The sequence below is a fragment of the Calliphora vicina genome, chromosome 1, assembly GCF_958450345.1.
Source record: "Calliphora vicina chromosome 1, idCalVici1.1, whole genome shotgun sequence".
Classification (NCBI taxonomy): Eukaryota; Metazoa; Arthropoda; class Insecta; order Diptera; family Calliphoridae; genus Calliphora; species Calliphora vicina.
In genome coordinates, this window is record NC_088780.1 from 171,517,761 (window position 1) to 171,532,330 (window position 14,570).

A 14,570-nucleotide genomic window follows, 5' to 3' on the forward strand; every position below is an offset into this window, starting at 1 on the left:
TCGTTAAAAAGTAAAATACGAAGGGAATATAATATTATAATCCATGGCAGAACAAGCAAAGTACAATTATTAGAAAGTACGTTCTCAATTATACATTCCCTATAACGTCAAACCTGGTTGGTTCTACCATGATTATAATTATAACATTCATTATAACATCGTTCATTGATTTATTAGTTAGATAAAAAAATCAGTTTAGACTTGGTTTTTAGTTACGTTAATTTGCATTTCAGCTAACGATTTATTTTCAAACATTTTTGTTACTTTTGTACACACATACACTAGACCGAGTTTAAAACGTTATTAACTTGACGGCTGAAAACAGAAACACGTAGCTAAGTAATCTAGGAAACCTCTTTTTAAATGGGGTGATAATAATTCTAGATTCTGGGAATCATTCGACTCCAAATCTGAATCAATAGTCATCTCTTGTATACTAAACGTATCTGAAAGTTCTGCCTGTCGTTTGGATCGTCCTTTGTGGTGCTCATTTGGAAAGAATGAGATCTCTTCGCAATCATCGCTTAAATAAAATAATTGAAAACCAACTGGTATCCTTTAATAAATACACTTGAATATACATGACTAATACCTCTCAGATTTGTAATCGACTAGAGGCTTTTGTTCTAGATCCCCAGGAATGGAAAGCCTGGAAATTGGTATTAAGGTGGCAGATTGAGATTTTCGTTTCTACAATCCCGTGTAATAATGAAAATAAAGATATAATTATTATTAGTAAAAGTAGTTATTGGTAACTTTGGTAAATACCAACATTTGTTTCCTGATAATGGCTGTAGTTTCGTTTTGCCCTCTCTACTTTTAGTTCTAATTTTCGTTGAAGTATCCGACATGTATTGGATGGTTTCAATGTGTCTTTAGGATCACTGCTTAGATTTACAGGCGATGAGTTATTTGCTTTAAAAGATGAATCCTGTGTTTCAGTTGGTCCCCTAAATGTAACTTCCAAGTCAGCCATATGTTCCGCTGTGTCATTCCTCAATATATAACTCTATATGTGTGTAATGATTGGTTGAATTAATTTGTAATCGACAAATATTATTGTTTCATTACCGAATCCTGTTCTTCTGCCAATAATGATGATTTATCTTCGCTTTCTATGCCACTGTCATCTAAAAATGGCATCATCGTATTTAATGAAATGTTTTATGTTTGAATGCAAGTAGTGTTAATATTAATAATAAATTTGTGTAGTCGATTTAACTTCTAATTAATAATCTTGTGTACTTTATGGAAAATAAAATGTAAAATAGTTATTTATTAAGCGCATGCGCATGTCATCGCAGCTGATTTTTGTATGGTAACGATTTCGAAAAATCGATAAGTCCCTAAACAGTATTGCCAATCACAATTAATTAATACACCGTTAAAACTCAATTATTATTTTGTTTTTATTTACAAAAATATTTAAATGCACAAATCTCGCTTATTGTTATTGTTATTATTATGTTATATTAATATTATTTGTTTTTATTTGTTTGTTTATTTATTTATTGTTTTGTTTTATTTGTTTGTTGGGGGATAAATATTAATACTTTGTCGTAGCGGAGTTACCATTTATTTTATTGACTCGGGCAATAAATAGGAACAAATTATTTACTAAAATTTCTTAAAAGTTAATTAAAAAAGTCGCTTCATTGTTTAAAAGTTGTCTATATAAATCGTTAGATTGAACTGGCATTGCTTTACTAAAATCTCATTTCTATATTTGGAATTTCGCTCTAATTATTTTGATAAATATACACTAAAATTTTAATTTTTAAACACTTACAATGGCCTGAGGTTTTTGTATACATACTACTACTACTACATTTTTAAAATCGTTATGCAAAATAATCTTAAATTAATACAAAATTTGTGCTTTTCTCTTAAAAAAAGACCTCTATTAGACTCTTGGAGTTTAAAAATACGCAGCATTGTTATTATCATCGTTTGAATTAGAGCTGACCAGCCAGAGCACATGATCTGCAACAGAATCTCGCATAGTATTTATTCTTGCAATAACGTCCCTTCACGATAAGTTTGCAATTTGCGAAATGTTCATTATCTATGCACTCAGGATTTAATGGAATTGTTGCTAAATTAGACAAAACACAAAAAAAAAACGCACTTTAACATTGAACTATTTGTCACTTGGTACTTTCACACTTACATTCAACATTGACACTTTCTTCGCTAATGGAATAGCTAACTGCATTGGCAGCCTTGCAACCATAACTACCAGAATCAGCCGTACTTATATTGTTAATAATTAAACGATAAGGTTCACCTTTACAGAAAATAATAATAAATTTGTTAATTAACAATTCGCATTTTAATTCTTTCATTATATTCATTCATACTTATGTATGAATATATATATGTATTTACATACCAACTGATATTTGGATTCGTTCGCTTGGTAACAACGGTAAACCATCCTTAATCCATGTTACGTTCGGTTTAGGGTAGCCCTGTACAGAACATCCCATAGCGATTGTAGAACCGGGAGCGTAATTATTGTTGGGATCCATTCCGACGACAGCACTTACAGGAACTAGACATGCACACAAATAAACATTATTTAATATTTAATATTAAGTTAGATTAATCACATTTTCAAAGTATAGGAATGAATACAAAATAAATCTTATTACCCAGCCATACATGTATGTATGTACATGATCGATCATGCTATTAAGCGCGCATGCTATTATAGCTTTTAAGCTGTATTCTTATATAGTTATACTTACTTGCTGGTACATAAGGAGGTGGAATTGCTGGAGGTCTTGTGGGACGATATGGAAATGAAGGACGCTGTGTTGCGGGAGCTTTTGGAGGTTCCACAATATATTGAAGATATTGTGCATCATCATTAGTAACTGCACGGGCCGGTCCAACGGCAACTAATGTTACTTTGATGGACGCCGGACGTCTACTCAAACGATTCCAGGCTTCGCATGTATAAGGACCCAAATCAGAAAGTTGAACCGAACGGAATGTTAACGAATAGTCACGAGCTAATTCAAAACGTTGACTGACCAATGGTAATCGACTACGATTACGCCACCAATGTACCATAGGTGCTGGATGACCACCAGCAGGACAACGTACTACGGCAGGTCTATTTAGTGTCACTATTTGAGTAACATTTCTATCACCATATACATAAGCAGGCAAGTTAACAGGCTCTAAATTAGTTAGTTTAAATAAAACATCAAGCAAATACATGCACAAAACCACAAATTGATTTGTTAGAATTTAAAAACCAACACCAATGTTTAATTCATATAAAAAAATACAATACCAACCTGTAACTTGCAATTCAACTTCACGTCTGACAGGTTCGCCCAATCCATTACTGGCCACACAAACATACGATCCACTGTCGGTCTGTCTAACTTGGACAATTGTTAAGTCACCGCTTGAAGTCAACACGTAACGGCCTTGATTGGTGTCAACCTATAAAAATGTAAATTATATTGTATCAAAAGAAGTTAATAATTAATTTTTTGCGTTTTACTTGAGTTCATTTATGCACAGCGTAATTAAAAAACATACTTACCACTACATTATTACGGGACCAGGTAACGTTAGGGGCTGGATTTCCGGTGGCAAAACATCTAAGGACAGCAATGCCACCCATTGCGGTTTGAACTTCTAATTCAGGCCTTTCCTTTGGAACCAATGAAGCACGAACTTCTCCTGGATAAACAACAACTGGAGCTGCTGTTGTAGGCGCTGTTGTACGGACAGTAGGCGGTGTAGGGCGAACACAAACGAAACCACAACCATTGCTGCAGCACTTGTTATCATCCCTACAGTCAGCATCTGTGTAGCATTCACGACCGCAAACACCGTCATCAGCTGACAGTTGAGGACAGACACCAGATTTGTTAATGAGTCGGCAGACGGGAACAAATTGTCCCGGTTCGTTTGGCGAGACTTCAATGGCACACTGTTGTCCTTCATGGCATTGGTGATCGGCACATGGGTTATTACATTCGCAACGTTGACATTCACCATCATCAGCAGGAACACGCCGCACTCCATAAGGACAAGACATCGAATTACACTCATTTTCAAATGATTCACAACGATTGGGCAAAACTTCATTAGTAATATCCGGTTCTGTAGAAGAATATTTGATTTTTAAGAATTCTCAAATTAAGAGTAGCTTCTTTAGCTATAAAGTGACTAAAAACTACACCGTATCCAGGCTTAAATTTTTTAAAAAATGTAAATGTACCAATCCCCGTGCATCTTATATACTACATTATGAACGTGCAAATAGACTTAGGCTAAGATAGGGCATTTTTGGGGATATTGAATAATATGCAAAAGCTATAATGTGTAGGAAGGAATATTATGAATTGTATGTGTGCTCTGGATGGAGATAGTGCTAATTGTGCTGAAATGTGCTAAAATTTTCTAAATTTAGCCCATACAGGCAAACTGGGCTTACTTGAGCAGAAATTATAACAAGATTCATAGGAGCGGAAATTGTTTTGATTGCCCGCACAACCCGAATAGATAAACAAAATACAATTGCCACGAGCATCATCATAATACCAACGACGTTGAGTCTGGGAATGACCACTACAACGTCCTACATCCACTTGTTGTTTGCAGATATCTGAACTCATAATAGAATGATTAGGTTGGATTTGATTTGTGAGGTTAAGTTGATTGTTTTAATACCTTTATTATGTGAGAAAGTAGGCTCTTGACCAATAATACACACCGATTCACATTCACCACGATTTTCAAATCTATTACCAGTACCTTGGCAGCCACCATAAGTAAATGGCTCGCATATACGTGAAGTCTTATTGAAGTAATAGCGCGTTTCCCATTGACGACAGGGTCCGCTTGACACATCCTCATTGCAGACGTCTAATCGAAGCTCAATTATATTACTTACCGTCTTTAGAAAATAAATAAACAATGGAAATTTAACTTACCAACTCCCTTGAATTCGCCGCACTGGCGTTCGCACTGTTCACGAGACTGGAAGCGATTACCATTTCCACCGCAGCCGGTATAAGTAAAAGCCACACAAATCATTTTTTCGTTATCGTAGTACCATGCTGTGGTACTGTTATCGCATTCACCGGCCTCCAAAGGTAGGTCGCAGACGGAATAAGTCTAAATTTTATCAAATATTAGCTAAACACATTTCCATGATCAAATGACTAAAAACTAAACAACTTACTGGTGCAGGCGGCTCGCCACTGCCACAACGTGACATACATTCTTGTTCGGTTACAAAATTGTTTCTATTACCTCGGCAACCAGTAAATTCGAATTCACTGCAACTACCCGTTTCTTCATTGAAATGCCATCTGATCATACTTTCATTGCAGTTACCTCTCAGTGGTGGTAAAACGCATGTCTCCTGGACGGGGAAGCATTCATTTTCACAATCGTCTTCTGAAGCATAGCTGTTGGCATTGCCATCACAACCTGTGTACACGAATTGATCGCAAACGCCATCTACACTGTTATAATGCCAACGAACCTCATATTCTAAGCAGTTTCCAGTAGCAACTGGCAAGAAACATTTACGAATGTCATCAGTTTCCGGACTTGCCTCCAAGTCGGGTTCAAATCTGTTTTGGAAACCAGGTTCTGCACCACAGCGACTATGACATTCCTCTTTTGAAGCAAAACGATTGCCATTGCCTCCGCAACCGCCATAGTAAAATGAGGAACAAAGAGAAGTTGCGGCATCGAAATACCAGTATGGCTCGTAGTTCTCACAGTCGCCTGTTTCATGTTGTAATAAGCATACATTTTCTTCAGTTGGTTGTTCAGGCTGGACGGGAACGGGTTCTGGTTCGGGCTGTGATTCGGTTTTTCTAGGTAATTCCCCGACACATTGTCGCTCACAATCTTCTTGGCTTCCAAATCTATTTCCGTTGCCTCCACATCCGCCATAATAAAATTGACGACAAACTGAATTTTCCTTGTCAAAGTGCCACAACATAGTGTAGTTTTGACATTCTCCTTGAGCTGGTTTCTCATCACACACATTGATGGCTGCTGGGGGTTGGGCTGATTCAGGAACTCGTTCAGGTTCTGGTTTATATTCGGGTTCTGGTTCTGGTTCGGGTTCAAGTTTCTTTTCACATCTTTGATTACAAGCATCCTCTGAAGTAAACTTGTTTTCGTTGCCTCCACAACCTCCATAATAGAATTGACGGCAGCGTTGATCTTTAGTGTCGTAGTACCACATAGGTTCATAATTTGTGCATTCTCCCACTTCGGCAGGAATTTCGCATATATCCTTGGCTAAATAATATAAAATTAATAAATATTAAATTTCATTCCTAATTTAGAAGTGCATCACATGTGCGGACATCGAATTTAAAGCTACAACATTGACCGCATGAATTCATATGATGTACATATGGATGAACTTATGAAAGTGTATATTCCAAAGGACTTGTAAAACCTTACCAACTTGTTTGGGGCAATGATCCTCGCATGATTCCAAAGATGGGAAATTGTTTTTATTTCCTCCACAACCAGTGTAATAGAAAGGCATACATTTCTTATCTGCTTCGGAATAATGCCAACGGGCGTGTTTTTCGCCGCAATCACCGATTTTCTTAGGTAGTGAGCAATAATCTGTGAGTTATGAGGAGTATGCGGAAGGAACACGTGCATGGTTTTTGTTTTTAACGAATATGAAAGGTGTACATAAAAAATAGCAGGCATAATAGCAAGCAAAGTGCATACGGGAGAAGGGAATAAATAATAAATGTAATCGTAAATATTGCATTCCATCACCAAATAAAGTAAATAAAAAAAGAGGTCTTATTTTAAGAAACATCACCACATTAGGTATAAGCTAATGATAGACTAAGCATATCTAATATCTAAATGTTAAACATATTATCAAACCTTTATGTACTCCTGGTTGTCGACAGTGGTAATTACAAGCATGTTCAGTTGGATAGTTGTTTTTGTTGCCCTTACAGCCGCCATATGTGAAGGGATGACATACATCGGTTGTATTATCATAGAACCACCGTTCAAAGCTACCCTCACATGGACCTTGATCCATTGGTTGTTCACAAGGAGCTGTAATTAGAGTCGTTTTTAAAATGCTCACTAAAATTCATACCATCATGTACTTACGGACACTCTCACTAACTGTACACAGTGACTGACACTCTTCCAGACTGTCAAAGCGATTATTTGTGCCATAGCATCCACCGTATTTGAATTCCTCACATCGTCCACGTTCAGCATCAAAGTACCATTTTGTAATATAACCAGTACATGGTCCTTGACTCTTGGGTAATAGACATGCATCTTTACCCTTGAATTCTTGGCAGGTTTCTTTACAATCGCCTTCTGAATCAAATCTATTTCCGTTGCCTCCGCATCCTCCATACCAAAATTTAGCACATGCGCCATATGATGTGTCAAAGAAGAATTTAATGGTAAAGTTGCCGCAGGAACCAGTTTCTTTGGGTAATTTGCAAGACAACTGCGGTGGTTCTTTAACATTTTCGCAGCCTTCAAATTTGTCTCCTTGTGCTGAAGTAACACCATCTGGACAACAGCCGTGTTTGCTCTCCAAGCAAGTACAACCATCATTATTAGGGCCTTTAGCCGGAGTTTTTTCATCAGGACAACATTTGAATTCAGTTTGAGAACAATGGCAGCCATAGTGATGAGGTCCTTGAGCCACAGTAATACCATCCGGACAGCAACCAAATTGTAATGTATGACAGGCACAGCCTTCAAATTTGGGACCAAGAGCGGGAGTGAGCTTATCAGGGCAGCAGCCAAACTCAGAAGATTCACAACCACATCCTTCACTGTTAGGACCACGAGCAGCAGTTTTCTTATCTGGACAACAACCATACGGAGCATATTCGCAATCACAGTCTTCAAAGTTGGGACCACGAGCACTGTTAATATTATCTGGACAACAGCCATAGGGTGAATTTAAACAACAGCCTTCACCCAGTGGACCATGAGCTGGAGTTTCGTTATCTGGACAACAGCCGTATGGTTCAGAAGTGCATGCCGGACATCCTTCGTAATCAGGGCCAGTAGCTGATGTACGACCGTCATGGCAACAGCCAAACAATGAATTTCTGCAATCCTTAGCATCAAACACATTTTCACACCCGGCAAAGTTTTTGCCAGAAGCGACAGTTTTGCCATCAGGACAACAACCAAACTCACTGAAAGAACAAGATTGTACCGTAACTTCGGGTAGTGTTGCATCGGTTGTTTCTGAGATATCTGTTGTATCAAACATATCAGTAGTTTCTGGTACATCAGTACTTTCAGTCTCAACACTTTCGGTTTCCATAAGTTCTGTTGTTTCATCTTCTGGCATGTCAGTAGTCGTAGTTGGTGGCAATGTAGTTGGTTCAGGACATCCTTCGTTATCCTCTCCCTCAGCAGGAGTAAATTTATCCGGGCAACAGCCAAACAGTGTTTCAGCACATTGCGATTTAGGGCAACCCTCAAAGTCTTTACCACCAGCCGGAGATACACCATCATAACAACAGCCAAATTCGGTTTCGGCACAAGTCTTAGCAATTGGGCAACCTTTGTCGAATGGACCTTTTGCAATATGTTTACCATCAGGACAACATCCATGTTCTGTTTTTTTGCAATCCTTCTGTTTCTTAGCTTTGCACTTTTTAGGTTTAGACTCTTTCGTAATAGCTGCTTCCAATGTATTTGGAGTACTCTTTTCAAAGTCTTCTTCAGTCGTCCATATATCAACTGTTGTAAATTCATCGGTTGAAAGTGAGGAGTCACCAGAACTATCAGTAGTAGAATCGAAAATATCTGAGGAAGTCGACGATGAAATAAATACGTCCGAAGTCTTATCTGTCGTTTCAGTTTCCATTGTGCTGTCATCTGAAGATGTGTGTTCAGTAGTTTCATCGGTCGTGTGTTCAGCGTCAGTACTAACTAAATCTGTTGTGACATCAGTTGAGAAATCTGTAGTGTCGGATGTAGAGTCTGTATGTTCGGAACTTGTAGATGATTCTACATCTATGGTAGACTCAGTTAAAATGTCAGAAGATGTGGTATCAGCAGAGTCAGTTGATTTATATGTAGATTCGGAAGTATCTGATGTTTCAGTCGATGATTCTGTCGATTTAGACACATCTGTAGTTTCGGAACTTTCAGTTTTGTCTGTTGTTTCTGATGCTGTCGAAATATCAGTAGATGATAAAGTAACATCAGTAGATGTAGATATATCTGTTGAAGATGTTTCATCAGTAAGTGCTGAGGATAATGTGGTTTCAGAAGACTCTGTGGAACTTTGTGAGTCTGATGATGTCGATAATGATGATTCAGTTGATGAAGAAATATCTGTCGATGTTGAATCATCTGTAGAGGATGTAAGGTAAGTCGATTCAGATGAATCAGTAGCACCAGAAGAGTCAGTAGAAGCAAATTCTGTGGATTCAGTTGATAGATTTGTTGTTGAATCTGATGATTCAGTTGTCGAGTCGGTTGAAACAGAAGTTTCAGTAGAAGCAAATTCTGTCGATTCCGTTGATAGATTTGTTGTTGAATCTGATGATTCTGTTGTCGAATCGGTTAAAACAGTAGAGTCTGTTGAATCTGATGTTGATGAATCGGTTGATTCAGACGATTCAGATGCTGAAGTTTCAGTAGTCACTGAAGTTTCAGTGGAATCTGTTAAATCTGTCGATGATGAAGATTCAGTTGAAACGTCTGTGGCAGAAGATGAGTCTGTGGAGACATCTGATGATGAAACAGTTGATTCAGATGTGTCTGTAGAAGCGGACTCAGTAGATTTATCTGTAGATTCAGATGTATCTGTTGAACCAGATGATTCAGTAGATAATTCTGTCGATTTAGAAACATCTGTCGTTTCTGAACTATCTGTAGCAGATGACATAGTTGATTGGTCTGTAGATTCAGAAGTATCAGTGACGACAGAAGTGTCAGTAGATGAGTCTGTAGATTGAGAAGCATCAGTAGTTTCGGAACTATCAGTAGTAAAAGCCACAGTGGATTTATCTGTGGACTCTGACAATGTACTTTCCGAGTTGTCTGTAGAACTAGAGATATCGGCAGATGTCGAGTCAATATCAGATGTAGATGTAGAAGATTCAGTTGATGTAGTTGCAGATTCAGTGGTGTCAGATCCTGTGGATCCAGAAACATCAGTAGATTGGGATTGATCTGGAGTTTCTGAAGTTGCTTCCGTATCATCACCGCTACCTTCTGTGGATATACTAGACATGTCAGTACTCTCCGACTGATCGCCTGAACCATCAACAGTAGTAAGAGGTATATTGGTGGAGCTCTCGTCATCGGTAGTATCAACTGCAGGAGTACTGTCACTCAACATAAGGTCATCTGTCATTAAAGATGACATTGTTGATTGCTCATCCAAATCGATACCATCGGAAATCTTTAGATCTTCGCTCATTTTGTCAGTTACATACTTTATATTATCCTCGTCATCTTCGTCTTCACAGTCTTCTTCATATTCTTCATCAGTTACTGGCTTATCTGTACTTTCTACGGGCATGACTTCGTCTTCAGTGCAGGCCTGAGTATTACATTTTTCAGACAACGACTCGATTTTAGATTCATCGCAGTTATTGGACTTAGTACCGTTGGCCAAACATAAGACCTCGCGTTGCCTTTCGCCTCCCCCACAAGGCTTAGTGCATGATTCCCATGGCCCAGTAAACCACTGACCAGGGCATTCCTTATCTTCACCTTCGCATTCCTGCTCAGCTTCAGGTTTGGTAGTAGCATCACATTGTGTATCGTCCGTTACTTTGGTAATAGTTTTGCCGTCAAATTCTCCGCACAGAACAACCCGCGATTGAATACCTTTGCCACAAGGTGACGAGCACTTACTCCACTCGGATGTAAACCACTGAGTTTTACATTTTTTTGATTCACAGGGCCTGGACAACAACGGTGTTTCAGGAGCACAAAATTCATCATCATAAACCTTACCGGATTTGGAAGCGCAAATTGCAGTACGAGTTTCTGTTGTTTGTCCACAAGCATCACACTTAAAATTAATTAATTTAATTTAATTAATTTCATTGTAAAATTAAGGTAATTAATCACGTTAAACTTACTCCACTCCATGGTGATATTATCCAATCCACACCTTCGCATGGAGTCAACATACACATCTTTTCGGTTTCTGGTTTTTCTTCTATGCAGTCGTCGTCATTTAAAACCTTTTTTCGGCCGTTTTCTTCAATGTAGCAAGTGACTTTTCGCTTTTGCTTGCCTTCGCCACACAATTTGTCGCACTGAAAACCAATTATAAATAACATTTTATGGCGAAATCACTTTGGACAACTTACCGGAGACCAAGGACCCAAATGATATTTGGGACAGTTCTTTACATCCCGATTGCACTCTTGTTGATTGGCAGGCTTGTTGCCAACTTCTTCCAAACAAACTGCATCGTCTTCAATCGTTTGTTCTCCTGTTGGGGATATACGCTCACAAGTAACACTGCGATTTTGAATACCATCTGAGCCGCAACCTTTAGAACATTTTCCCCATTCGCTATTGACCCAGTGAGGTGCACACGGTTCCGTCCCACATTCTTGACTTTCTGCTGGCTTTGCCTTTTCATCACAAAAGCTTGCATCAACCTCTTCTAAATTAAATCGATTATTGCAAGTGACTCCACGTGTCTGTGTTCCACCTCCGCAAGAAGCACTACATGGTCCATATTCCATATGGGTCCATGAATAAACGTCTGGTGTACTCGAACTCACAGATTGTGGAATGCTGTATTCATATTCAATACTAACGTTTTTGTCTTGCACCAACATCACAATAAAAACTGACTCACTAATGGGACCTCGACAACTTAAGTGATCTGGTGCTGCAAAGCCCGTGGGTTTTCTTTGATAGTTCCACCACGAACCAGCAAAGTACATTGGTCTGGGAAAATCTATTCGCCAATTTCCGTTCAAATAATAATGACTACTTAAGTTACGACAAGCTAAATAGTTGTTTGACGGCGATATTTCCTGTATGCGAATATTGGTGGCACCACTTGGTACCAACAACAAATCATTGTAACCAGCAGCAAGATTATTCGTTGTAAATTTGTCAGCAATGGTGCGGCATGTGGTGCCGTCGCCGCCACACTTGTGGCAATTGTCTTCTTTTGCATCTGATCCCAGCATCATATCACAGCCAACTGGTTGACATTGGCCATCAACACATACATCTAGATCTTTATCACTGCATCGCGTACCGTCAATAGCCTTAGCCTTGTGACGGTAGTAAAATCGCTCACCCTTTGGCATACAATTTAACTCACACGGATTAGGAGCATTCGTATAAGGAACCCACTCGTAGAAAATTCCATCAAATGCCTGATGATTGAAACGTGAACACTGTTGAGCTCTAAAATCTGGTTCCTCTTCTGGACAATCTTGCGTATTGCAAGAGAAATATTTACGATTTCCCCCATTGCAGATAGGAGCACCATTTGGCCTAAAGAAATAACAAATATTCAAACCGCATTTAAATTAACAATATCCAAACTCTTACGTTGTCCTCAAACATTCTCTTGTCTGAAACGAAACACCACCTCCACACGATCTCGAACATTCAGAAGGGGAACTCCAATCGCTCCACTCCCTTGGATCCTCACCCTCACCTCCGGGTATTATCGAACTAGCAGAAAGATACATATGTGCGCCATTTTGTCTTTTTAATCGCTCACCAAACTTAAACAAAGATTTCACATTATACATTATGAAAATTAAAAATCGCTAAAAACTTCTATACTTACAAATCGTGAATGTGACGTCTGAATACATAGCAATATAATGAATACTATCAAGGGCGGTAATCTATAAGCAAACAACAACAAAAAAAGAAAAAGTAAAATCATAAGTCGATAATTTAAAAGGTCAAAACCTATTTACACTGAATTCGACATCTCAACTTTAACATCGCAAATACAGATAGTGTCAAATTAAATACATACATAGGTACATACTAATTTAGTATGCACTTTCAGATAACAATAAAAACTATTATTTAAAAAAGAATATTACAATATACATATTTGAACAAAAATAATTGTTTATTTTCCATAATTAACACATTTACATATCGACGGCGTTTATTCAAAACGGTTTATCTGCAGATTTTGTAAAAATGAGTTTTTGATGCCAAACTATTGCCTGTGATGGACTTTTCCTAAGGTATGAATTTCTGATCAAAATGTTGATTTCTTTGCGACTTATACACATTTTTTGTTTGGTTTATCTACATACACACTTTTTTTTTTGAATACAAAATGGTTTATCTACAATGTATATGCGAGACTTTCATAGCAGTCTTATATTAAATATCAGCTATAACGTAATTATTTTAAAACGAATTCAGCTTTTCTGATGAATATTAATACGCTGATTTGAAATATGTTTTCAAAATGTTTCTATCTTCACACAGTTTATTACTTTAGCCAGAAATATTACAAGTTAACATAGTGTGCATATCCTCAAATTTCATCTTAAGACAGACACACTGCCTAAAGAGTGATTTGCCAATAGTTATTTATTCCGATGGTTGTGCCTACCAAAATCGGAACCATTTTCTCGCAAATGCCTTGTCTAATTTTCAATAGAAAATAAAAAATTATTGAGCAAAAATATCTCGAAAAGGGACACAATCAAATGGAATGTGACAGTGCACATGCAAAAATTTTTAAAAAAAAAAGTATATACCTCATGATAATATCAATATAACAAAAGAGATGGTGCCAAAAAAAATAAGCAAACCGTTTAATACCGAATACTTAGAATATATATGTTTTTCAAAAACGTCAACGATGCAAATAAGATACGCTTTTCCAGTATTCCTCCTAGACCAACTAAGAATGGCCAAACTGTATCAAAACTAAAATCACTTTTATATTTACCGAATGGTAGTGTAAAATACAAAGTAAGTTTTAATGATGAGTACAAATATCTTCCAATACGAATGAAATAATACCCAGGATATATAGATCCACAATCACTTCATCAAGAATATCTTCCAATATCCACCAGTAAATGGAAACATCTACAGGAATTGAAATCTGTAATACCTAATGGATATCATTCTGTCTATGATACTCTTCATTCAAAATAAATGTAATTTATTTAATAAATATTAATAAAAATCATTACATTAACCATACAGATAATTATTTGGACCTAAAATTATTTAAAACTAAAAAAAACGGTATTTAAACTTAAAATTTTTTTCAAACAAAATGGTTTATCTACTCATTCTAATACATACATATTTACATCGAAAATTTTCTAAGACAAAATGGTTTATCTGCCGTACAAATGCGAATAACGGGTTTTATTTTATAATTTATATTTTAGGGAATTAGTAGAAGCCTATCAATCATATTGTAGAAGATCGATTTGTTAAATACTCACTAGTTGGGGAATTAAACAGTTTTTTGCTTCTCCTGAACAATCAGGGTTTTGTAGATAAACCATTTTTGATAAATGCCGTCAATATGTATGTATAAGTTGTATATATGCATATGT

General features: G+C 37.2%; 2 protein-coding genes across 7 annotated transcripts in view; both read right to left on the bottom strand.

Annotated features, from left to right (window-relative positions):
- Positions 1–201: 201 nt before the first annotated feature.
- On the bottom strand, positions 202–1,240 carry LOC135961057 (uncharacterized). Its single transcript, XM_065512528.1, has 4 exons — positions 1,072–1,240; positions 773–1,009; positions 593–690; positions 202–523 (listed from the first exon to the last, which is right to left on the bottom strand). Exons 1-4 carry the CDS (start codon positions 1,144–1,146, stop codon positions 304–306), a joined length of 630 nt encoding a protein of 209 aa, XP_065368600.1. The 5' UTR covers positions 1,147–1,240; the 3' UTR covers positions 202–303.
- A 151-nt stretch (positions 1,241–1,391) lies between these two features.
- Positions 1,392–14,570, bottom strand: part of Ppn (Papilin) — a 41,573-nt gene continuing 28,394 nt past the window's right edge. The window contains exons 2-18 of one of the 6 annotated variants that reach the window (XM_065498229.1): positions 12,809–12,869; positions 12,565–12,743; positions 11,355–12,507; positions 11,121–11,300; positions 7,144–11,050; positions 6,907–7,086; positions 6,460–6,630; positions 5,213–6,291; positions 4,962–5,145; positions 4,699–4,893; positions 4,463–4,633; positions 3,563–4,128; positions 3,309–3,459; positions 2,751–3,188; positions 2,393–2,554; positions 2,171–2,287; positions 1,392–2,095 (exon numbers count right to left, since the gene is read on the bottom strand). In XM_065498229.1, the coding sequence (XP_065354301.1) occupies positions 1,956–2,095; positions 2,171–2,287; positions 2,393–2,554; positions 2,751–3,188; positions 3,309–3,459; positions 3,563–4,128; positions 4,463–4,633; positions 4,699–4,893; positions 4,962–5,145; positions 5,213–6,291; positions 6,460–6,630; positions 6,907–7,086; positions 7,144–11,050; positions 11,121–11,300; positions 11,355–12,507; positions 12,565–12,743; positions 12,809–12,869 (9,034 nt within the window). In that variant the 3' untranslated portion in view covers positions 1,392–1,955. The remainder of the gene's footprint in view (positions 2,096–2,170; positions 2,288–2,392; positions 2,555–2,750; positions 3,189–3,308; positions 3,460–3,562; positions 4,129–4,462; positions 4,634–4,698; positions 4,894–4,961; positions 5,146–5,212; positions 6,292–6,459; positions 6,631–6,906; positions 7,087–7,143; positions 11,051–11,120; positions 11,301–11,354; positions 12,508–12,564; positions 12,744–12,808; positions 12,870–14,570) is intronic. The other 5 variants (XM_065498230.1, XM_065498232.1, XM_065498231.1 and 2 more) reach the window with 5 other exon arrangements.

What these genes read in the sequence shown, in the direction of transcription:
- LOC135961057 (XM_065512528.1), bottom strand. Translation starts at nt 1,146, where the DNA reads ATGATGCCATTTTTAGATGACAGTGGCATAGAAAGCGAAGATAAATCA. An exon ending in GCCATTATCAGGAAACAAAT is followed by an intron (nt 691 to 772) that starts GTTGGTATTTAC and finishes ACGGGATTGTAG; the next exon opens with AAACGAAAATCTCAATCTGC. An exon ending in GTCGATTACAAATCTGAGAG is followed by an intron (nt 524 to 592) that starts GTATTAGTCATG and finishes ATTTTATTTAAG; the next exon opens with CGATGATTGCGAAGAGATCT.